At 47.4% G+C, this 23,912-nt stretch overlaps 1 protein-coding gene and 1 long non-coding RNA gene across 2 annotated transcripts in view; one reads left to right on the top strand and one right to left on the bottom strand.

Annotated features, from left to right (window-relative positions):
- LOC138268704 (hydroperoxide isomerase ALOXE3-like) overlaps window positions 1-23,912 on the top strand; it is a 223,324-nt gene that overhangs the window by 42,141 nt on the left and 157,271 nt on the right. Inside the window, exon 2 of the mRNA XM_069218621.1 lies at window positions 21,506-21,710. Coding sequence (XP_069074722.1) covers window positions 21,506-21,710 — 205 coding nt within the window. The remainder of the gene's footprint in view (window positions 1-21,505; window positions 21,711-23,912) is intronic.
- LOC138268705 (uncharacterized) overlaps window positions 1-23,912 on the bottom strand; it is a 527,660-nt gene that overhangs the window by 460,937 nt on the left and 42,811 nt on the right. The gene's annotated exons all lie outside the window — the stretch shown is intronic.

The raw sequence follows: 23,912 nt of genomic DNA, 5'->3' as shown, positions 1-23,912 counted from the left end.
ATGTGACTGCCCTTGTGGAGTGAGCATGTACAGGTGAGTGCAGAGGTTTGCCCGCTGCTTGATGGCAGAAGCGAATGGCTGAGGTGATCCATCTGGAAATACTCTGCTTGGAGAGTGGATGTCCTTTCCTAGGAGCACTGTATGCTACGAATAGCTGATTAGAGCGTCAAAGATTTAGGGCCTCATTCCGACCCTGGCGGCGGGGTCAGAGGATGCACCGCCAACAGGCTGGCGGTGCATCCAGGCCAATTCTGACCGCGGCGGTAAAGCTTGCAGCGCCGCCATGGGGATTCCGACCCCCTTCCCGCCAGCCTGGTTCTGGTAGTTTTGACTGCCAGAACCAGGCTGGCGGGAAAGGGTGTCGTGGGGCCCCTGCAGTGCCCATGCCAATGGCATGGGCACTGCAGGGGCCCCCTAACAGGGCCCCACATTGATTTATGCAGACACTGAAAATCGCGACGGGTGCAACTGCACCCGTCGCACAAAAGCAACTCCGCCGGCTCCATTCGGAGCCGGCTTCATTGTTGCTGTGGCTTTCCCGCTGGGCGGGCGGCCTTTTGGCAGTCGCCTGCCCGCCCAGCGGGAAAGTCATAATGACCGTCGCGGTCTTTTGACCGCGGTACGGTCATCTGGCGGTTCCCGCCAGGCGGGCGGCTACCGCCGCCCGCGGGGTGCGGAATGACCCCCTTAGTCCTGTCCAAATAGAATTGAACACATCTTTTGACGTCTAAAGAGTGTAATGCCCTCTCAGCCGGAGTAGATGGATGAGGAAAAAAGGATTTGAAGACTAAAGGTTCATTGATGTGAAAGTCTGAAGGAACCTTTGGAATGAAATGCGGGTTAGTGCGCATTAGCAGTCTGTCGTGTTTAAGCTGTAGGAATGGCTCTTGAATGGAGAGAGCTTGCACCTCGCTGACTCGCCTAGCTGATGTGAGAGCTACCAATAAAGCAACCTTCCATGAAAGGAACTTGAGAGAAGCACGATGGATCGTGCTAGCTGTGCTAAGACGATATTTAGGTTCCACGAAGGAGGTGGTGGTCTGAAAGGAGGGAAAACTCTGAAAAGCCCCTTCAAGAACCTCTTAATCAGACGAGAGGAGTAGAGTGAGGGTGAAGCATCCGAACGTCTGTATGCAGCTATCGCTGCTAGGTGAACTTTATTGGAAGAATGTGCCAGGCCAGCTTGAGCTAGCTGCAATAGGTACGGTAATATTTCCTCTGGTGGTGAGACTAATGGGTCAATCTGTCGTTCATGACACCAGACACAGAATCGTCTCCATTTACAATAATACGTTTTATTGGTGCTATCCGCGCTGGCTTTTAACAAAATATCCCTACACTCCTGTGGGATATTCAAATGTGCGAACTCCCTGTGATCAGGAGCCATGCTGATAAACGCATCGACTTCGGATCCGGGTGCCAAACCTGGCCTTTGTTCATTGTTAGCAATTGGGGTAATGGCTCCAGCGGAATGTGAGGCTTGATTGATAGAAGAAGAAGTTCTGCGAACCAATGCTGACGCGGCCAGTACGGAGCTATTAATATCAGAGTGCACGGCTCTGCTTTCATCTTCGTGAGGACCCGTGGGATCAACGGAATTGGAGGAAAGGCGTAAGCAAAGATGTCTGACCAGACTATCGAAAACACATTCCCCCAAGATCCCTTCTGGTGATGCCAACTTGCGAAGAACTGGCATTTGGCGTTGTGCTTGTTTGCAAACAGATCTACTATTGGTGTTCCCCACTGGGAAAAAATGTGGTCCACTATTGACTGGTCTAGCTCCCATTCGTGGCAGCTCAACTTCTGCCTGCTGAGTGCATCTGCTGTCTTGTTGTTTATTCCCGGCAAGTGTACTGCTGATAGTGTGATGCCTTGCAGGGAGGCCCAATTCCAAACTGTTTGGGCTTCTCTGGAGACAGTGAGAGATCTTGTGCCTCCTTGTTTGTTGAGGTAACGCATAGTGGTGGTATTGTCTGTCCTTATTACCACTTGCGATCCTGAGATCTTGGGGAGAAACGCCTGTAAGGCCAGGTGCACTGCTCTGAGCTCCAGCCAATTGATATGCATTGATGCCAGATGCGATGGCCATTTGCCACTTATTTGCAGATCCTGTAGCACAGCTCCCCAGCCTTCCAGGGATGCATCAGTCGTTATGGTCCACGAAGCTGGCTGCTGTAGAAACGAAAGGCCGATTGATAGATGATGTCTTAGAGACCACCATCTCAGAGCCCTGAGCACTGTTGGAGTTATGTGTATCTGATCCTCGAAAGTGCCTGACACTTGGAGCCATTGACAATTCAGTTGCTCCTGTAAGGGGCGCATCTTTAGACGGCATAGAGAAACTATAGGTTTGCATGAAGACATCAGGCCCAAGAGAGACTTGAACAGACGGACAGTAACCTTGCTTTTTTTCCTGTATGGAACTTGTTAGTCAGTAACCTTTGTTGCCTCTCCAATGTGGGACATGCCATGGTGGGTTGTGGGTCCAGTTTTGCCCCTAGAAAGGTAATATTGCGTGCTGATAGAGGCTTGAATTTCCCCCAATTGATGGTGAGTCAGAGGTTGGTTAGCAAGGAAACACACTTTTTTGTTGACCTGTGCGCTCCTGTGTAGGTCTTTGCCTTTATCAGCCAATCGTCTAAGTATGGAAAAATATGGTGTTTTCTCCTTCTGAGAAAGGCTGCGATTGGTGCTAGACATTTGGTAAATATTCTGGGAGCTGATTTCAGTCCGAAAGGAAGGACACGGAATTGAAAATGGCTGCCGGCTACGGTGAATATCAGGTATTTTCTGTGGGCAGGGTGGATGGGTATGTGGAAGTATGCGTCTTTCAGGTCTAGCGTAGACATGAAATCTCCCTGGTTGAGACGCAGAAGGACGTCTTGTAGGCTGATCATACAGAACTATTGCTTTTTTAAGTAGGCATTTAGCTCCCTTAAATCGAGGATCGGCCTCCAATCCTTCCACTTTTTCCGAATGAGGAAGAACCTGGAATAAAATCCTGTTCCCCGCTGGGCTCGAGGTACCTTCTCTATAGCTCCTTTGAGAAGCATTTTGTCGATCTCCTTTTTGAGTTGTTGAGGGTATCTTGAAGGAGTCCTGCGGGGAGGGTTGGAGGGAGGTATTTGGGTGAATTCTAAAGTATGGCCCTGTTTCACTAATTGTAGGACCCACTTGTCTGATGGGATGGCTTGCCATTGTTTGAGGAATAGAGATATCCTCCCGCCCAGACTGAAAGGAGGAGAATTGGACGTAGCCGGAGCCTCGGATGCATCGGGTTCTACGAGCTGAATCTTTGGCCGGGCGGGTTGAGCGTCCACGACCTTCAGGTCTACCATAGGCTGGTTGCGGCGGCTGCCTCTTTGAGTAGTATTGGTGATATTGTTGGAAGAGGAAGGATAGGTGGAATATCTGTGCTGTTGATATCCTCCTCTGTATGAGGGTTGGCCACGCCCTCTAGGTCGAAGGGAAGACTTTCGATATTGCAGGGTCCCTAGTGACCTTGCTGTGTCTGTGTCCGATTTGATGGATTGTAAGGCGTCATCAATGTGTTTCCCAAATAACGCCTGACCATCAAAAGATAAGTCCAAGATTGTATTTTGCACCTCTGGATGGAAAGAGGTAGCTCTAAGCCAACCTTGCCTTCTAAGCCCGAGCTGTCGAAAAGCAGTGGTTGCTATGTCCATTGCACAGTCGATAAGTTCTGCAGACGTGCGTTGACCCTCCTGTACAGTTTTGTTTGCCTCTGATCTTGTATCTTCCAGCAACTGGCTAATATAAGGTGCAATGTCCACCCAAAGTTGCCTATCAAACCTAGCCAATATAGCCAAAGAGTTGGCAGCTCTTACCACTAGGCTAGCCATAGAGGAAAATATTTTACCTATATTATCTAGCCTTCTACCCTCTTTGTCTGGGGGTGCGGAAATCGGGGCAGAAGGGTTCTTAGATCTTCTTTGTGCTGCCTGAGCTACCACCGAATCCAGAGGAGGGTATCCAGTTAGACATGTTGGTGCATCGTCCGGTGCTTTGTATTTCTGATATAAACGAGGCAGTACTGCAGTAACTGTAGCCAGATTATGCATGACTTTAGGACCCTCTTCCCACAGTTAGTTAACCATGGGGATAGAGCGCACGGATTTCTGAAAAGGCTCCTTAAAGTCGTAAAGGAAACAGTCTGTTTGCTTGGTTGGCATTGGTAAAGCAAAACGTTTGGCAGCTCTTTCTAGAAGATTGTGAAACCTTCCTATGTCTTCTGGTGGGGACTCCACCTTAGATTGAGAAGGAGGAGCAGGGATGATGTATTCGTCCCACTCGGAGTGAGTGTCCAGGAGCTCCCCTTCTTCCTGATCTCCCTCTGAGATGTCGGTATCCTGAGGAAATGTCATATCAGGAGTAGCCACATTCATGAGAGGTAAGGAAGTTGGCCTCTGATGTGGAGTGGTAACCCCAGAGACGGGTAATGGGGGAGGTTGTTCTCCTTGAGGGGGAAAACGCCTGCTGTAATCAGCCAATAGGGAGGATGGAATATATGCTCCCTGTTGGTATTGCTGTTGTTCTGTATAAAAATGGGGGTCATAGGCTTCCTCATACTCCTCCTCTTCCTGATACTTTAATTTCAGTTGGGTTGGACTGTGGGCTGTTCCAAATGGCCCCTCATCATCTGAGTCTTCGTCCCCCTCTAAAAGGTGCACTGGAACGAGGGAGGACACCTTACTAGGTGATGTATGAGTTGGCGTTAGCTTTTCCACACTTTTTTTATGTTTCTCCCTCGTCGACGGTGCATACATAGACTTCGTTGTGGGCGGTGTCGTAGACGCTGGGCTCACGGAGATTTTAATAGAAGAAAGTCTTGCCGACGAGTCTACCGTCGACGACAGTAGGGCTGACACTGACATCAGCGCCGATGACGATGTGTAGACGGTCGTCGACGCTGATGTTGTAGCTGCAGTTCTCGTCAACGGTGGGGTATCTGTCCTCGTCGACGTTGTCGCCGGCAGAGCCGTCGATGGTGGAAGCGCAGAACTGGATGTCGTCGTCGGAAAAGTACTCACCGACGGTGTCGTCGACGGTGCTTTTTTTCCCCAGTTACAGAGGATGGCTTCTTAAAAGGCACAGATGGTGGTACAGAGGAAGATTTTCTGTGGCTCTCTGAACTGGTAGAATGACCTCTCCCCTCTTTCCTGGAAGCTTTCTTACGAGAAGAAGATGGGCTGCGGCCCTTATAAGAACCTGAAGCAGTCTTTTTGTGGGCTTTTCTTGAGAGTTGGGAGGGAGATCTTGAGCCTGATCTCGCCCTCTTTGATGATCTCTTGGATGTTGAAGATTCATCACTCTCAGAGTCAGAAGAACGAGTTACTTACCTTCGGTAACGACTTTTCTGGTGGATACATTAGCTACCTGTGGATTCCTCACCTCATGAATACTCCCATGGCGCCAGCATTCTACGGAAATCTTCTTACTAGTCTCTGCACGTCGACGAGGACGTCACTGTCTCGCACGCGACGCCGTCTGACGTCATACAGGCAATAAGAGGTCCTCGACGACGTGCGGACGTCAGTACCAACCATTTTTTACGTGCATGAGAACAACCAGGCAATGCAATGAAAGAACAAAGCAACATCCATTATATTGTAAAAATACACCACATTGTATGAATAACTGTAAATCTTTTTTATGTACATATATATATATATATATATATATATATATATATATATATATATATAAAACTCTTTCTTTTAAAAATATATACACACACCAAGTATATACATAAAGATATATACACATATACCCATATATATATATAAATATATTATATATATACATCTATTGCACCCTCAAAGATCAAGAGGAGCGCACTCACGGATTACTTGGCAAGACCATAAAGGCAACGGGGAGGCGGGTGGGACCGTGAGGAATCCACAGGTAGCTAATGTATCCACCAGAAAAGTCGTTACCGAAGGTAAGTAACTCGTTCTTCTGATGGATACAACTACCTGTGGATTCCTCACCTCATGAATAGAGTCCCAAAGCAGTACCACGCCCGGCGGTGGGTGCCTAAATGGTCAAACCAAGAAATCCTGCAGCACTGACCGTGCAAAATGGCCGTCCCTTCTAACCTCAGAATCCAAACAGTAATGTTTTGCAAAAGTGTGAAGGGACGACCAAGTTGCGGCCTTGCAGATGTCGACCACAGGAACACCTCTGGCTAAGGCCGAAGTGGCCGACTTAGCTCTGGTGGAATGAGCTCTAATGCCCTCAGGAGGATCCTTCTTTGCCAAAGAGTAACATATTTTAATGCAAAGAACAACCCACCTGGATAGTGTTCTCTTGTGGACTGCCTTTCCTCTCCTCTTGCCCACGTATCCAATAAACAGCTGATCCTCCAGCCTGAAATCCTTTGTTCTATCGATAAAGAAGCTCAACGCTCTCTTTGGATCCAGACGGTGCAGTCTTTCTTCCTCTTTGGAAGGATGAGGCGGAGGATAGAACGTGGACAAAGTAATTGCCTGAGCCAAATGGAAGGGTGAAACAACCTTCGGGAGGAAAGCAGCCTTGGTCCTCAACACCACCTTATCCCCATAAAAAGTTGTATAAGGGGGTTTTACTGATAAGGCCTGCAACTCACTCACTCTCCTTGCGGATGTTATAGCTATCAGGAAGACTGTTTTTAAAACCAAATACCTCAAGGGGCAAGAATGCATAGGTTCAAAAGGGGACCCCATAAGGAAAGTCAGGACTAAGGACAAATCCCATTGCGGCATAACGAATGGCTTTGGAGGATATTGATTTAGAAGACCTTTCAAGAATCTGATAACAATAGGGGATTTAAATAAAGATGGTTGGTCTGGAAGACATATGAAGGCTGACAAGGCCGATAAATAACCTTTAATGGTAGCCACTGCACAACCTTTCTGCGCCAGAGATAGAGCAAAAGACAAAACGTCCGATAGATGAGCTTGTAAAGGATCAATCTGCCTCTCTCCACACCACGCAACAAATTTAGACCACCTATTAGCGTAGATAGATTTAGTGGAGTGTCGCCTGGCCGCTAATATAACATCCACTACCTCAGGCGGGAGAGAGAAGGAACTCAGGTTGCCCCGTTCAATCTCCAGGCATGTAGGTGCAGACTCTGGAGGTTGGGGTGTAGAACCTGCCCCTGCGACTGCGAGAGGAGGTCTGCCCTGAAAGGGAGACGGAGCGGCGGGCGCGTTGAGAGTTGGAGAAGGTCGGAGTACCACACCCTCCTTGGCCAATCCGGAGCTATTACGATTACTAGAGCCCGGTCTTGGCGAATCTTCCTCTCTGCCGAGAAGTGGCGACTGAGACTGTCCGCACGCACGTTCAAGACTCCGGCCAGATGGTTTGCTATCAAGCAAATCCGATGGTCCTTTGCCCAGGACCATAGTCGAAGAGCTTCTCTGCAGAGAAGGTACGACCCCACTCCTCCCTGCTTGTTTATGTACCACATCGTGGTAGTATTGTCCGTTAGGACCTGTACCGACTGACCACGAAGGGAAGGGAGGAAGGCCTTGAGAGCCAGACGTACAGCCCGTAACTCTAACAGATTGATGTGAAAAATCTGTTCCTCTGGAGACCAAAGACCTTTGATCTCCAGATCCCCCAGATGAGCTCCCCACCCTAGAGTGGAAGCATCCGTTATGACTGTGGCCACTGGTGGCGACTGCTGGAACGGTTTTCCTTGTGAAAGATTGTTGCTTGCAATCCACCACTTCAAATCCACAGCAGCATCTCTGGAGATCTTGACAGTACCCTCTAGATCCCCTCTGTGTTGAGACCACTGCCTTCGGAGGCACCACTGAAGAGCCCTCATGTGCCAGCGAGCATGCGTGACCAACAGAATGCAGGAGGCAAAAAGACCGAGCAGACGAAGGACCTTGAGGACTGGAACTACCGCTCCGTTTCGAAACATTGGAACCAAATCCTGAATATCTTGAATCCGCTGAGGCGGAGGAAAGGCCCGACCTAATGTCGTATCCAGTACTGCCCCTATGAACAGGAGGCGCTGAGAGGGCTCCAGGTGAGATTTGGGCTCGTTCACCGAAAAGCCCAGGTCGAACAACAACTGGGTTGTTGACTGCAGATGACGCAACACAAGCTCCGGGGACTTGGCTTTGATCAACCAATCGTCCAAGTAAGGGAATACTGCTATCCCCTTCCTTCTGAGCTCTGCCGCAACCACCGACATCACCTTCGTGAAGACTCGAGGTGCTGAAGTAAGACCAAACGGAAGGACCGCAAACTGGTAGTGTTGCGATCCCACCACAAACCGGAGATACTTCCTGTGTGACTTGAGTATCGGGATATGAAAGTAAGCATCCTGCAAGTCGACAGACACCATCCAGTCTTCCATGTTCAACGCCAAAAGCACCTGTGCTAGGGTCAGCATCTTGAACTTTTCCTGCTTGAGGAACCAATTCAAGATCCTCAGGTCCAGAATTGGTCTCAAACGACCATCCTTCTTGGGAATCAGGAAATACCTTGAGTAAACTCCTTGACCCCTTTCCTGCTCCGGGACCAACTCCACCGCGCCCTTTAAAAGGAGGACTTCCACCTCCTGTTCTAGCAACAGGAGGTGTTCTTGTGAACAATACGAAGGGCGGGGCGGGATGAGGGGCGGAAACTCCCGAAAGGGAAGGGTGTAGCCTTTTCCCACAACACTGAGAACCCAAGTGTCCGACGTAACAGTCTCCCATTTGGTGAGAAAATGCTGTAATCTTCCCCCTACAGGAGAGGAGTGAGTGGGAAATGGTGGAAGCCTAAGGCTGCTTCCCCTGCTGCACCCCGCCAGAGGATGAGGAAGAGGCAGAGTGCTGCTGAGAGGCTCCCCTGGTGCGGACCCTACCCCTCCCCCTAAAAGATCTATAGGGGTGGGAAGAGGCAGGTTGCTGATATCTTCCCCGAAAGGAAGAGGAGGAAGAGCCACGCCCAAATCCACGAAACCTCCTGAAGAATCTGGAAGAGGCCGTGGAAGAAGGAGCTTGGAGTCCCAACGACTTAGCCGTGGCCCTGCTCTCCTTAAAACGTTCCAAGGCCGAATCAGCCTTAGCCCCAAACAGTTTGTCCCCATCAAACGGGAGATCCAACAATGTGGACTGTACATCTGCCGAAAAGCCCGAGTTACGTAGCCAGGCCTGTCTCCTTTCCACCACAGTTGTGCCCATTGCTCTGGCTACCGAGTCGGTGGTATCCAGTCCCGTCTGGATAATTTGGGTCGCAGCAGCCTGGGCATCAGAGACAAGATCCAAAAGACCCTGGGGAAGCTCTGTAAACGAAGAGGAGATGTCATCCATCAGAGCATGAATATACCTCCCCAGGATACAGGTCGCATTAGTGGCTTTTAACGCCAGACTGCAGGACGAAAAAATCTTCTTCGACTGCGCCTCTAGCTTTTTTGAGTCTCTGTCCCCAGGCACCGTCGGGAAAGAACCAGGCGCTGATTTGGACGAACAGGAGGCCTGCACAACCAAGCTCTCCGGCGTAGGGTGCCTAGATAGGAAACCAGGATCAGTTGGAGCCGTCCGATACCTCCTGGCCACGGCTCTGTGAACTGCTGGGGAAGATGCCGGCTTCTTCCACACCTCTAAAACCGGATCCAGCAGAGCGTCATTAAAAGGTAATAGAGGCTCCGCCGCGGCTGAGGCCGGATGCAACACCTCTGTCAAAAGGTTTTGTTTCGCCTCCACCACCGGCAAAGGCAGGTCCAAAAAACTAGCTGCCTTCCGTACCACTGTATGAAAGGAAGCAGCTTCCTCGGTATATTCCCCCGGGGACGAAAGGTCCCACTCAGGGGAAGTGTCCAGCCCACTGGCCGACTCCAGTCCACACAGCCCATCACCCGAGTCCTCTAGCTCTCCTTCCTCTAGGGCTCGTTGGTACTCCTGCTCCTCTAGTACCCGGAGAGCACGCCTCCTTGAATGCAGTCGTTGCTCAATCCGCGGAGTCGACAACACCTCCGCTGAAGTCGGAGATCGGCGCCGATCTTCCGAAGCCACCGACGCCGCATCCGGCGCCACAGGTAACTTCGGCGCCGACTGAAGAGCAGATGAAACGGATGGACCCACCGGAGTCACAGGCCGAAATCTCGACGTCGACGGGATGGAAATCCCTGGGGCCAATCCCTCCGAAGCCATCGGAGCGGCCACCGGCGCCGACACTGGCGCCGAGCCCACGTTCCCAAACGGGAGAAAGGGCATAAAGGGTGCCGGCCGAAGAGGCGCAGGATCACCCAAAGAAAAGGCCAAAGGCCCAGCCGGAGCACCCCCTGGAGCCATCTGTTGGAAGATGGCATACATCGCATTCAAGAATGCGGAACTATCGGCTCCAGGGGTGGGAAAAGCCGGATACTGGGGTGCCTGACTCGGAGGCGACCCCGACGCCGGCCTCGGCGTCTGCGCCGGAGAAAACACCTGAGGCTCCAATACCTCAATCACCGACGCCTGTCCAGGCGAAGTTGGAGACGTCGGAGAGAGCAACGGCGTCGAAGGATGCGGCGTCACCGTGGGGCTGACCTCCCATGTCCTCCGGCGCCGATCCGGAGATCTGGAACGAGCCTCCCTTGAATGACGCCGAGATTCTCTACGGCGCCGGGAGTCTCGATGACGCCGATATCTTGGAGAAGACTTTTTCTTGTGATGCTTCTCCTTTGACTTGGCCATAAACAGCTTCGCCTCGCGTTCTTTAATGGCCTTCGGATTCATGTGCTGACACGAATCACAAGTCGAGACGTCGTGGTCGGAGCTCAAACACCAAAGGCAATCGGAATGAGGATCCGTCACCGACATCTTGCCTCCACACTCACGACAAGGCTTAAATCCAGACTTTCTCTGCGACATTATTTCCACAGAGAAAGAGTACGCAGCAAGATATACACTGTAACCGCAAGAGTAACAGTTGCTCCCTCGAAGATAACCGTTTCGAATGCACGGAAAAAAGGGAACTGACGTCCGCACGTCGTCGAGGACCTCTTATTGCCTGTATGACGTCAGACGGCGTCGCGTGCGAGACAGTGACGTCCTCGTCGACGTGCAGAGACTAGTAAGAAGATTTCCGTAGAATGCTGGCGCCATGGGAGTATTCATGAGGTGAGGAATCCACAGGTAGTTGTATCCATCAGAAACTGGATTTTCTCTGTGTTTTAGTTTCTGCAGCCATATCAATAATCTGCCTTCCCTGTCCTTTAAAGTCTTAGAGGAAAAGGTACGACAAATCTTAGTCTTTAGCTGAATGGTCTGGGTAGAGGCAGTAAATGCAGTCCTGGTGAGGGTCTTCAGAATGAAGCCTTTTCCTTCCACAAGTCTTGCAGTCTCTAAAAAGACTCTTCTTCTCCTTGTCAGACATAGTTGGAAAACAGTTGACAAACTAAGTTAGATAAGTTTCTCTGAGAGATATTGTTGAAAAGGTGTGAAGAAAGAGCAGAGCTCTGAGGAGACTCCCTAGCACGACGTGCGGTAGAAAATCTGAGGTGCTGGAGCTTCTTTCAGGAGGATTCTAGAGGGTGCTGTCAACTGATTGGTGGATGCTCAAGTTTGGTCCTTTTCACAAAATGATTCTGATAGACTGTTAAATTGAAGAGGCCTAGGGCCTTTTTCTTTGTTAATATATCTTGACACTACCTGTGTAAATTATACTGGGAACTCCCATCTCGACGATGGGGAATGATTCAAGAATGTGAATCTATGAAAGTTCCAATACTGGAGTAAAGGCTGTCACACACGCCCTGATCACTAGCAGACTGGACTACGGCACCGCACTGTACACCAGAATCAACAAGAAACTCACCTGCAAGCTATAAAACATCCAGATCGCCACCGCCAAACTGGTCCTCGACCTCCCTCGACACCGCTACATCTTGCAACACCTGCGTGCACTGGCTTCCCATAGAAAAAAGAATCACCTTCAAGATCCTCACCCACGCACACAAAGCCCTCCACTACACCGGCGACTCAACCTACACGTACCCCACAGGGCCCTACGCTCAGCCCAGCTCTCTCTCGCACAAGTACCCAGCATCAGGAAAAACAGGAACAGGAGGATGCTCCTTTTCCTACCTCGCAGCCACCACCTGGAATGCCCATCCTCTCCACATCAGACAAACCACCTCCCTCCTCAGCTTCACGAAGGAACTGAAGACATGGCTTTTTCAATAACCACCTCACCGGTATACGCTACTCTTGACCCCCCCGCCTCAACCCCCCTCAAGCGCCTTGAGACCCTAACGGGTGAGTAGTTGCACTTTACAAGTACTGATTGATTGATTGATTGATTTAGACTTCTAGATGCAGATTCATTACTTTTGAATAGACTACAGAAGCCATAACCTCCTGGCGGTGGGATGCGGATACCACTCCTTAGACTAGAGAGTGGACTCCACAGCTGTGCTGGATTGTCCATGTCCACCAAGGACTTGGGACAAACGCGGAGTCCCTCAGCTGGTGTAATTACTGCAGCCTATCAGGACTTGGAACATAGGAATGGCAACAGGTACCAAACAAGCAACGGCAAAGCCAAAAGGCCTGACTTTTATCTCTGGCTGTGTCGGGCTCTGTTTAGTTCTGGCCATGTCAGACTCTTGTATTCAATACAGAGGATATGCGAAAGCCCTTTCCAATGATTGGCTTTCTTGGATAAGCCCTTCCAGTCATTAGCCTGAGACACGGTCAACCACATTTTGTATTAGCCCAGCGGAATGCTTTAGTCTCAAGTTCATGCTATTGGCTGTTACAGTGCATTTATACACATCTCTGGAAGTGTTCCCAATAGAATGCATCAGGGACTATTTTACATCTGAAAAGTACACTTAATCATTAATCATCACACTGCCACATTAATGTATTTATCTCTTAGGTGCATTTTCTATTAAAAAACAGAAACAACACCAAGTCTTTTTAGGACCAACTAGAGGGCACTGCTGTCTGTAAGACCTACTGTTACCAATTCTTTACACTATATACTTTATACTAGCCCCCAAATTAGGACAGGCTGCAAAATGCTGACAAGGAAAATCTGGATTTCTAGTCCACTGAAGGTGTGCCTTTTCAGGAAGCCCCAGCATCTTGTCCTGGTTTCCAGAACAGGAAAATAATACCCAATTCCCACTCTTCAACTTTTGGGAACGCTCCCACTGGACATCCACTACAGACTTCTAGGCTTCAGGTCTCTCTCCAGCCAGGGCCTAGTCCTCAGTAGACAGCTGGGCATTCCTGGAGTCGTTGTTCTGCTTTATGTGTCCCTGTAACAAATAACATGAGGCCAACCACTGAACCCTTGGAGAGCAGTATCAATGCCTAGGTGCCAACAAGATCCAGGAGTCCTTGAGTCTTTTTATTCTAGAAATCAAGGCAAGTCCTATTTCTTCACGATGTTTTTTTTCCAGGTCCTGATCTCTTTAAAGAGGTGGTGGTGAAGTATAAGTCTTATCCTGTGTGCTAGCCGGTGGTAGGCAAATTGCCTACCTCCCAATACTATTTTCTCACTAACATCCAAAATCCTTTTTCAGCACTTCTTCTATTGGTTTAGTGCAAAGATTCACCTCAGCACAAAAACAAGATGGCTCTTGTCCTTCATCTAGCTAGTCCATTATGTAGAAGAGGTGTCACCCTTTCATCAGGGCCAGCACTGGTTTTCCTTCCTGGTGGGGTAGGAACCAAAACTTCTTGAGCAACCCAGGGAATGGATGATTGCAGTTATTGACAGCAGCACTTGAAATCTTCAAGTCAAAGGAAGAACTGTGAAAGCTACCATTTCCTCTGCTAGCTATTCCTGTCCTCCCCCAGGTGGCTAATCCTGCTAAGTGGCCACTTCTTACCAACATCCCAACCTTCCTGGGATCAGGAGCCAAGCAACTATCCTCCAGGAGCAGGGTCATAAGCAAGCCAGCCAATGATGTTTTTCGGTCCTCCGCAGGTAGGATCAGAGGCAAACTAGTTTACAGTTAATTTACTTTTACAAAGCATAAAGCATATTACAAACTTATCAAAAATCTACATTTACTGCTGAATTAGATTTTTGAACTAAGTGAAAAATTGTTTTTTTATAGCAAATGTTATTATCATTTTCGTTTTGTAGCATAGGCACATACTTTACATCACCCATAGTTCTGGGCTGCATATTACAACATAGCACCATTCCCCACGCTGTGCAGGTCATGGTCAATTAACATTACAAAACAAACAATACAAGTCATGATTTAGCAGAAAAGGAGCAGATCTCAGAATCTAATGACCATGAGGGCTATCTAATCAAGTCCATCTGGGTTCCTCTGTATTGCGCCCACTCCCCCAATATTTTGGGATGTTTGTGGGGGCAACCCCTGACTAGGTAAATTAAGTATTCCATCTCCACGGAGTGGTCCAGTTGTTTTCTCCAAACCTCCAATAATGAAGAGTCAGTAATTTCCCAATTCAAAGAGTTATGTTTCTTTGCAACCACACGGCCGTACCACAACAATGATAGTTTGTACTAATTTCTGTCAAGATCCGTGTGAATATGTAGGAGGGAAATTTGGATAACATATATGTTTCAAGCCCAGAACATCCTCCACCTTTAATAAGACCCCCTCCAAAAAGGGAACCAGTTCCTCACAGCTCCAAACTGCATGAATCAGGTCTCCATCTGCTGTCCCACAGTAGGCACAACACGGACTTTCAATTCAGCCTCTCTTCCATAGACACAGTCCTGTAAAGTATATGTGAAGCAAGAACTGGTGCGGAATGATACGTAATTGTAATGCAATCTGAGTTTTTCTCAGGGCGACAAGTGCCTCCCACTAATTGTAGTCTGTGGGGGTGCCCAGTTAACTACCCAATCCCCCCCCCCCCAGACGCTGGGAGAAATAGGGCGTATTAACCTCTAATTAATTATAAATTAACTCCACACTTAGCACTTTAGTTTCAATGGATTAAAGCTTGGTAAATCTATATGCCAGTGTCAATGTATGATAAATAACTGGCCACAGTCATATTGGAATTAAGTTTAAAGCTTGGCAAATGATTGTTTACATGTGTCCCCTGCATCATGTACCCCAGTCCAGATATCCCTACTAAGTCCCACTGGTGACAACCCATTAACTGTGTAAATATGGGGAATCTATTCCCAGCCCACAATGTAGTCACTTTGCTGAGCTTTTTTTTTCCACCCCAGGAGCTTGAATGTAATGTGCCAGATCCTCAGTACTGTTCTGGTGGCAGATGAGAAATCCTGGTGGGATGTACCACCGCAAAGCATGTTAAGAAACTGTGGGCCTCATTTACAAGACTTTCGCGCCACAGCTGTGACAATTTTTTTGATGCAGCGGTGGTGCTAGCAGTGCACTACACTCCTCCATATTTACAAACTGACACACTGGGCCCAATGTGGTACCCTGTAAAGCCCTGCGTCACATTATACTTGCACCAGGTATAATGTAAGCAGGGTAGGTGTTCCTACGGGAAAAGACACGCAGAACAGACATAGTGAAATTTATTACATTTCACTGCGTCATTCAGAGACTTAACTGCATCAAAATTTTACTGCCTGCTCAGAGCAGGCACAAAATTAATGCAGAGTGTTTTTCTACAGGAGACTCCTCGCATTGCTGGAGTTGCATCAGTTTACAATGCAACTCCAGCAATGCGTGCGTTTAGTGCCAACAGATGCGTCAGAACTTCTGTCACATATGTGAAAACTTGTGCCATGGAGCTCTGTAGTGTAAATACAGTGCATCCGCATCAATGGCGATGCATCAGATACTTGTAAATGAGGCCCTGTATTCCCTGCATTACCCATCTTTAGGGGGGAAAAGCCAGATCTCCCTCAAGATCATGACCCTGCTCATTAAGGACTACAAGATGAGCAGCTCTGTAGTAAGAAGCTCAGTCAACAGTAGCTATACCAAAGTCATATGCGGAGTTGAAACATTTGTGAATGCAATTCTGGAAATCCCATTCTGCCAAAGAAAGCCCCAAAGTGTGGAATTAAGATTAATAAAGAAGCTATGGTTGTGTGTGTGTGTGTGTGTGTGGTGGTGGGGGGGGGGGGGGGTAGAGTAATCTTGTAGTTGGTAAATTCACTGTGGCAATGTAACCATCTTAAGTATTCCTAAATAGCCCAAAAGGGAAAGAGGAAGTACCAACCATAACGCTACATCAGTTGTAAGCCTGTCAAGTAGATGGTAGTTACTCTCAGTCCAGGCCTTTTGGAGTTCTGAGGAGACAAACATGCTCAAGTAGCAGAAGCCGTGCATTGCTATCCTAAGTTGACAAACCCAATCCTTTCTTGGGAGGTGGTGCACCTATGAGAAATAGAGTGGATTGTCAAAGTTATGAAGAATCTCCTTCGAGTGAGAGCCGGGCCATTGTAAATCACTCACAAACATGTATAAGGCAACCCTATCCTCAATTCTCAGTGCCTATTGGAATTCCTTTAGCTGTGCATCAAACTTATCCAATGTACAAGTGGTTCTATCTATATGGTGAATAATAAGAGGGAGTTTGGGCACCCTTTTCTGGTGCCACGTTGCACCCAAAAAGTCCAGGAAATGGCATTCTAGACCCTAACCAGATGCAATGTATGTATTGCTGGAACCTGGGCCTGAAGTTAAGCTTTTCTAGAAGAGAAAAGAGGTAATCCCACCCTACTGAATCAAACACTTATTTCAGTCAGTGACGAAGATCAGCAGGGGAACCCGCAACCTATTTGCCAATGCCAGTGCATTAAAGACTCTCTGTATGCTATGTCTGGTTCCTCGCACAGGAATAAAGCCTGCCTGTTCCTTGGGCAGTAGCAAGCTAATAACAGTAGTTAAACGATTAAATGATTTGCTATACCTCTTACGACATTTCGACATTTAGCAGAGTATTAGATGGTAAGAGGAGCAGTGTTTGGGTGGTGGGGCACTTGTAAATCACCAGAAGCTCCACCATCTAAAGGTTTGGCTGGAGTATAACCATCTCAGTGGTCTCCAAAAGGGGCCAAGAAGTCTAGATGAAAAGTCATTGAAAACTCCACATGAAACCCACTGGGTCCTGTACTCTCCCTTATTTGAAGCTGTTGAAAGGCCTCTGCTAACTCTCATTCATTGAGCATATTTTCCAGTGATTCTTTTACCTCAAGGCTTAATCGTCCCATGTGGAGTTCACCAACAAAATAGTTTAAAGACTCTGTCCAGTCGCATGTTAAGGGAATATGATTTTTCGTAGTGAATAGTGATTTCCTGGGCAATTTTTGCATCACCCCTGATGTCTTCATCTGTATCATTTGTAGGAAGAGCAATTGAGGCCCGTCGGCGCAGTATTAGCACATAGCCAGTGTAGAGATTTACTGGCCTTTACTTTACCAGCCATTGATATATGTGACTTTGGGACACCCTCTAGGTAGTACTGGCCTCCTCTAATTAAGTTTGTTTGTTTTCTTGAGGGCGTGGCTCGATGTCTGGACTCTAGTTCTAATATCCTGGCTCCAAGTGTAACACTGCTTATTGTTGGCTCCATCTGACCCCTGCATGGTTACTGATAATGTCCTATTCCCAAAGGACCTCTGATGAGGTCACCTAGTTAGAGTTGGAAAGAGGAGTCTACAGCAGTGGCTCCCAACCATTTGACTTCTGTGGACCCTCACTTTATCATTACTGGAACCGAGAACACCCCCCCCCCCCCACCACAGGCCTATACATTGTTGATGCCTTGAACTGCATAATAATACACACAAAGTACAGAAACAAGCATTCCATCAAACACATACACAAACAATAATACATTTTATTTAATTTGCAAACAAATAAAATAAAAATATAAATTTTAAATATAATAGGAAGGTAGGAGCTTTTCTAAATTCAACTTAAGTCACACATCGTCCATAGTATATTCTATTTGATGCACCTGCACTGCTCCCACAAATCAATTTGAGGATACTAATTTAATTTTTAGCCTCCAAATTCTTTGACATTTACAGTACGTTTAAAATGTTTCAATTGTACATTTAGCCACTTTATTTATATACATTTTAGTAATCTGTAAATATTAGTTAATTTGATAAGCAGTTGCGGACCCCCTGAGGAGGCTTCGCGGACCCCCAGGGGTCCCTGGACTACAGGTTGGGAACCACTGGTCTACCGAATCTTCAATCTGCCACCTGTGTTATGAGTTAGTCAGTAGCCATCAGTCTATCCATCAGTTTCATTTGCTAACCTCGTGACCCAGCACCCCCCTAACCCCCATCACAGGAGTACTATCTGAAAGTGATTAAGCAGACCACTGCCAGGATTTCGGGCCCAGGCACTTTACCGATTTCCAAACTGGGGGATTAAGAAGTAGTCTAGTTGTGAAAAGGACCTATAGGTGAAATACTAGAAGGTGTATCCATGCTCGCAGGGGTGGAGCGCTCTCCTAGGGATCGTGAGACCTAGTGCTGCCATGAATTAGGACAGTGGAGTCGTCTCTGAAGTTGCTTCCCTTATGTCTATCAAACAGTCCCACTCCCAGTTGATCACTCCATTGAAGTCCCAACCCGTTTTCTGTGAATTTAGGAGTAACTGTAGAAGGACCACCCCTATATTTTCAAGAAAGATTGCTGTCAAATGCAGAGAGGCGTAGAGACAAAGCAAGAAGAGTGGTGAACAGTGTAATAGGGAGAGTAATGCACTGTGTAGCAGGACTGTGAAAGGGATATATCTGCCTAACATGGCGTACAATGCTTGGTTAACCTTAAATGGGGAGCCTTTCCAGAGGAGAATAGCCATGGCTCTTGAGCCCCTAGTAAAAGCTTCATGATATGCTTGCAAAAAAAACATGCGGACTAGGAAGGGGCATTTATTACCCAACAGGTGGGTCTCTTGGAGGAAAAAAACATCTGGAATATAGTGGCATGCTGCTCGCAAGAATATTCTCATTTGCCTTGGTCAAGGAGTCCAATCACATACCATGTGAGAACCTTCACTAGGCCATCGCTTATGTTATCTCCACCTGCCATCTGATTAACAAATAATTCAATTGGGACAAGCAATTGTGCACTGAAAATGTGGATTTTGCATTTGTCATTGTCGTACAACAGAGAGCAACAATAAAACAAGAGAATTCTACAACCACCTCAACCCTCTTCCCACCGTCCCGTCCCCCCCCCCCCCCCCCCCCCCAACCCTAAAAATAAAACTTACAGAACCTAAAGCATATGTTGTGGCATAGTTCAGGAACAAACTATCTAAAAAAAAAAAAAAAAAAAAAAATTAACAAGCAGGTTCTACCACACCCAAAACTCCTCCAAGTTAAAATAAATAAATAAAAAAAACTTTTAAACAAGGACTGTGAAGAGGAAAAAATAAAGTTGGAACAAAAAGAAAAACAGCACGGATAGACATGGGGGGTGCACTCCATTAGGCAATTTACACACACATTCCTTTATTATCAACATCTCAGACCTGATAAAGAATCAACAGAATTTAAAGCAATCCATGTTTAAGATTACATACAGCAGCTCCGCACTGAAATTCCTCCTCTGGTAATGTGGAGACGGTAAGGTTGGAACGATGAATAGGAGCCCCAAACCCGGGTTTTTACCCTCCTCTCCATCTTATCTGGAGAGAATGGAAATCTGCTGATGGTCTTAGGGTCGGCTGCTGGTGAGGAAGACTTGCTGGCACTGTGAAGAGGAAGCAGCTGTAGTTGTTGAAAATGGCAAATGACCATAGGGGTGATTCCCTGGAGGTAAGGCCTATGGGCATAGGTGCAGCTCGCTTGGAGAGAACTGACTGAACACGCTCCACGTGATGGCCTACCTGAGCGGGGAGGAAAAGACAGAAAAGATACAGGCCAGCATCCCCTTTTGTTTTTTTTCAACATAGCTTTCACAGGAGGGACTCAGACTGCTAGTGACACCTCACCTGCCTGCACTGAGTGGCAGGTAAATCTGTAGTAACACAAGGCAGCACAAGTTGCTGCCGTGGGTTACTCTGTGTTGAGAAGATATCCCATGGGCAGAACGTGGGTGTTCCTACACAACCACTCATGGTTTTTAGTATATTCACGAATGTATAAACACGCGTAAACTTGGGAATGCGTCAAAATGCCACGATCTCCCAGGTTAGCTGCACTGAGGAGAAATATGTTTATTTCTCTTCGTTATTTTCTGCATGTGTTGCATTCTTCAGTACACAGAGGAAAGGTGCCCCTTCCTGCACAAAAAAATCCTTCCTGTAATGCAGTCACCTTTGCACCATGGCGCAATGGTGCCTGCATTGATGCCTGGCAGCCACAAGTACACAAGTGCAGAGCGAGAGCAGAAATGTGCCACTGGTTAGTCAATATGATCCACTCCTACTCGCTCCATTTGATGCAGTGCAGTAAGCTGTTTTGCTGCATTACACCAAGTGTGATAAATCTACGCCTGGAAATGTAGAGTACCTGAATCAATACTAGGCAGCCTTGGCATTTGGCAATCCTGGCAATTCGCAGCACTTTTGGCGAACTCTCAAAGATCCTGGGAGCATTAATTTGCAATCCTGGCCATATTGAAGGAAACAGAATTAGATTGATGTAGTAACGTATGATTAGGTTGGCACTAATGGTGCTAGAAAACATGATGCAAAGAGTGACTTGACGTCACCAAACCTGGCACAGTGGCTACAAGGAATAACCTGGTGTATGATTTTGAAACAGATTATGTACAAGAATGATAACCTTCCCCAAATATTTAGGACCTGATGGGGTTCATGGCAAACTTACTTTGTAATGGATTAAGTAGGTCTGATGGACATACCAAGTATGGCTTATGTGAGAAAGAGGAGATAGGCCTGACTGATAAGAGATGGAATATTTTAATTGGAACAATCTGTCTTTGAATTGTTAAATGGTTTATTTGGTTTAGATTTGTTCTAATGAACGTTTAATAGATTACATAAAACACTTAGAACGGGCAGACCCTGGATGGTGTGCAAAGGAAGCACAACAGGACAGAAAAGGGCTAACAAGCTGGGGAAACTAGGCAGACGAGGAGAAAGGTTCAGCCGGCACAGCCAACAATGTGGGGAGTGAGATCCATGTGCCAGAAAGCTTTGTTAAATGCCTGCACTGCCAATGTCAGTGGGTAACACCTGGAAGACTGGCAGCATCACTTCCAATTCAGGCTACTGCCACTTACATGCATAATGAGGATCAATGCACATGGCAATGAATGGAACACTTCACCATAATTGCGCAGAATTGGAAGGTATAATTCAAAAGTGTAAGATATGTGGCTGCTGAGGGGTCAAGTTCTTGAATGATAGACTCCATAGATTAAGAGATACTTTTTCAAACCTACAGGAAGACAAATACATTTTTAAAACAAAATTAATATCACATCATTGTGCTTCCCAATACACTCAATACACCCCGAATAACCCTTTGTGTGTTGTGATTTGCTGTGATATTTGATGAGTTAAGGTTTTTCATTTTGCCTTTTTGGGGTGTGAGTACCTATTTTTCCATTTTCATCACATATCCATTGCATATTTTCTTTCTGTGTTCCCCAGGTGGGCCTGTACCAAGTGAAGGCTGAACAGGACCTGGGCCGAATACTGTTGGTTCGCCTCCATAAGGAGCCCTTCTTAATCTTCCCCCAGGACAGCTGGTACTGCAATGAAGTGACTGTGGAACCCCCTGGTGGAAAGTCCTACCGCTTCCAATGCTACCGCTGGATCGAAGGTTATACAACTGTGGAGCTCAGAGAAGGAACAGGTAAGAAAGAAGCCAAGAAGACCAGACGTACAAGTTACTTACCTACGGTAACGATATATCTGGTAGAGACATATTCTAGTTGCAGATTCCTTATCTTAGAATTTCCCACCAGGCGTCGGACTGGATCCGGCGTTTTTTTTTTCTTTCTTCAAGCAATACCCTTGCCCATCAGCAGGTGGCGACGTTTGACTCCGCAGGCGTTGTAGTCACCGTGATGTCTGGAAAAGTACATAGATGCCGCTTCAACGCAGTGAAGTCCGTTTCTTTTCACAACTTTCCACGTCAAAGCACAGAGCCACGAAGAACACTGAAATTGGTGCGCCAGAGCTAAGGACCTGAAAGGGGAAGCCCTATCCCTAGAAATCAGTTCGCAAGCGTGGAGGATGGGTGGGTTGGTAAGGAATCTGCAACTACAGTATGTCTCTACCAGAGACATCGTTACCGAAGGTAATTAACTTGTACATCTGATCGAGACTTGTAGTTGCAGATTCCTTTTCCTAGAATATATACCCAAGCAATGCCATCCTTGGAGGGAGGCTGCGAACCAAGATCATACTAGAAAGTCCTGTAGGACCAAACGACCAAAGTAGCTGTCCCTAAAGACCTGACTGTCCGGGCAGTAATGTTTAGTAAACTTGTGCAAGGATGCCCACGTAGCTGCCTGGCAGATACCCAGGACATGAACTCTGCGTGCTAATGCCGTAGAAGTTGCTCAGGTGGAAAGAGCGCGCAAGCCGTCAGGGGTTTGCTTTTTTGCCAAAGCGTAGCACATTTTTATGCAAATAAGTACCAATTGTTAGATGGCACGTTTTTGCACAGCATTCCTTTTCTTCCCACCCACATAGCCAACAAAGAGTTGATCATCCATCGGGAAATCTTTAGTACGATTGAGATGGAACACAAACGCTCTTTTTGAATCCTGGGGATTGAGTCTCTCCTCCTCATGAGAAGGATGTGGAGGTGCGTAAAAAGTAGGCAAAGTGATGGACTGGCCTACATGAAAAGGTGTAATGACTTTGGGAAGGAAGGAAGTCTTAGTGCGTAACACCACTTTGTCAGGGTGCACCGACTAAAATGGGGGCTTGGAAGATAGACCCTGAAACTCACCCACTCTGCGAGCAGAAGTGATGGCAACAAGAAAAACGGTTTTGAAATTAAGGAGCCGTAACGGACAATTGTACATTGGCTCAAAGGGAGTACACATTAAGTAAGGACACGATTGAGGTCCCACTGAGGCATGATAAATGGAGTGGGAGGAAACAAAAGGGTAAGGCCCTTAAGGAATCTACTAACAATAGGAGACTTAAAGAGTGAAGGCTGATCAAGCAACCTAAGAAAGGCGGAGGTAGCCGATAAATAACATTTAAGGGTGCCCAAAGCAGAGCTCTGCTGGGCCAATGAACAAAAGAACTTCAGAAAGAGGAGCAGAGAGGAGAATCAACAGATTTGTTGGTACACTGTAAGGAAATGCCTTCTTGGCATGGTTACCCCCTAACCTTTGGCCTTTGCTGATGCTAAGTTTTGACTGAAAGTGTGCTGGGACCCTGCTAACCAGGCCCCAGCACCAGTGTTATTTCCCTAAACTGTACCTTTGTCTCGACAATTGGCACAACCCTGGCACCCAGGTAAGTCCCTTGTAACTGGTACCCCTGGTACCAAGGGCCCTGGTGCCAGGGAAGGTCTCTAAGGGCTGCAGCATGTCTTATGCCACCCAGGGGGCCCTCCACTCAGCACATGCACACTGCCTCACAGCTTGTGTGTGCTGGTGGGGAGAAAATGACTAAGTCGACATGGAACTCCCCTAAGAGTGCCATGCCAACCTCACACTGCCCGTGGCATAGGTAAGTCACCCCTCTAGCAGGCCTTACAGCCCTAAGGCAGGGTGCACTATACCACAGGTGAGGGCATAAGTGCATGAGCACTATGCCCCAACAGTGTCTAAGCAAAACCTTAGACATTATAAGTGCAGGGTAGCCATAAGAGTGTATGGTCTTGGAGTTTGTCAAACACAAACTCCACAGTTCCATAATGGCTACACTGAAATATGTGAAGTTTGGTATCAAACTTCTCAGCACAATAAATGCACACTGATGCCAGTGTGCAATTTATTGTAACATACACCCAGAGGGCATCTTAGAGATGCCCCCTGAATACCAATCTGACTTCTAGTGTAGGCTGGCCAGTTTCTGCCAGCCTGCTACA

Source organism: Pleurodeles waltl, chromosome 12, assembly GCF_031143425.1.
Source record: "Pleurodeles waltl isolate 20211129_DDA chromosome 12, aPleWal1.hap1.20221129, whole genome shotgun sequence".
Taxonomy (NCBI): Eukaryota; Metazoa; Chordata; class Amphibia; order Caudata; family Salamandridae; genus Pleurodeles; species Pleurodeles waltl.
The sequence above is the reverse complement of the archived record's forward strand: the minus strand, read 5'-3'. Positions and strand labels throughout refer to the sequence as shown.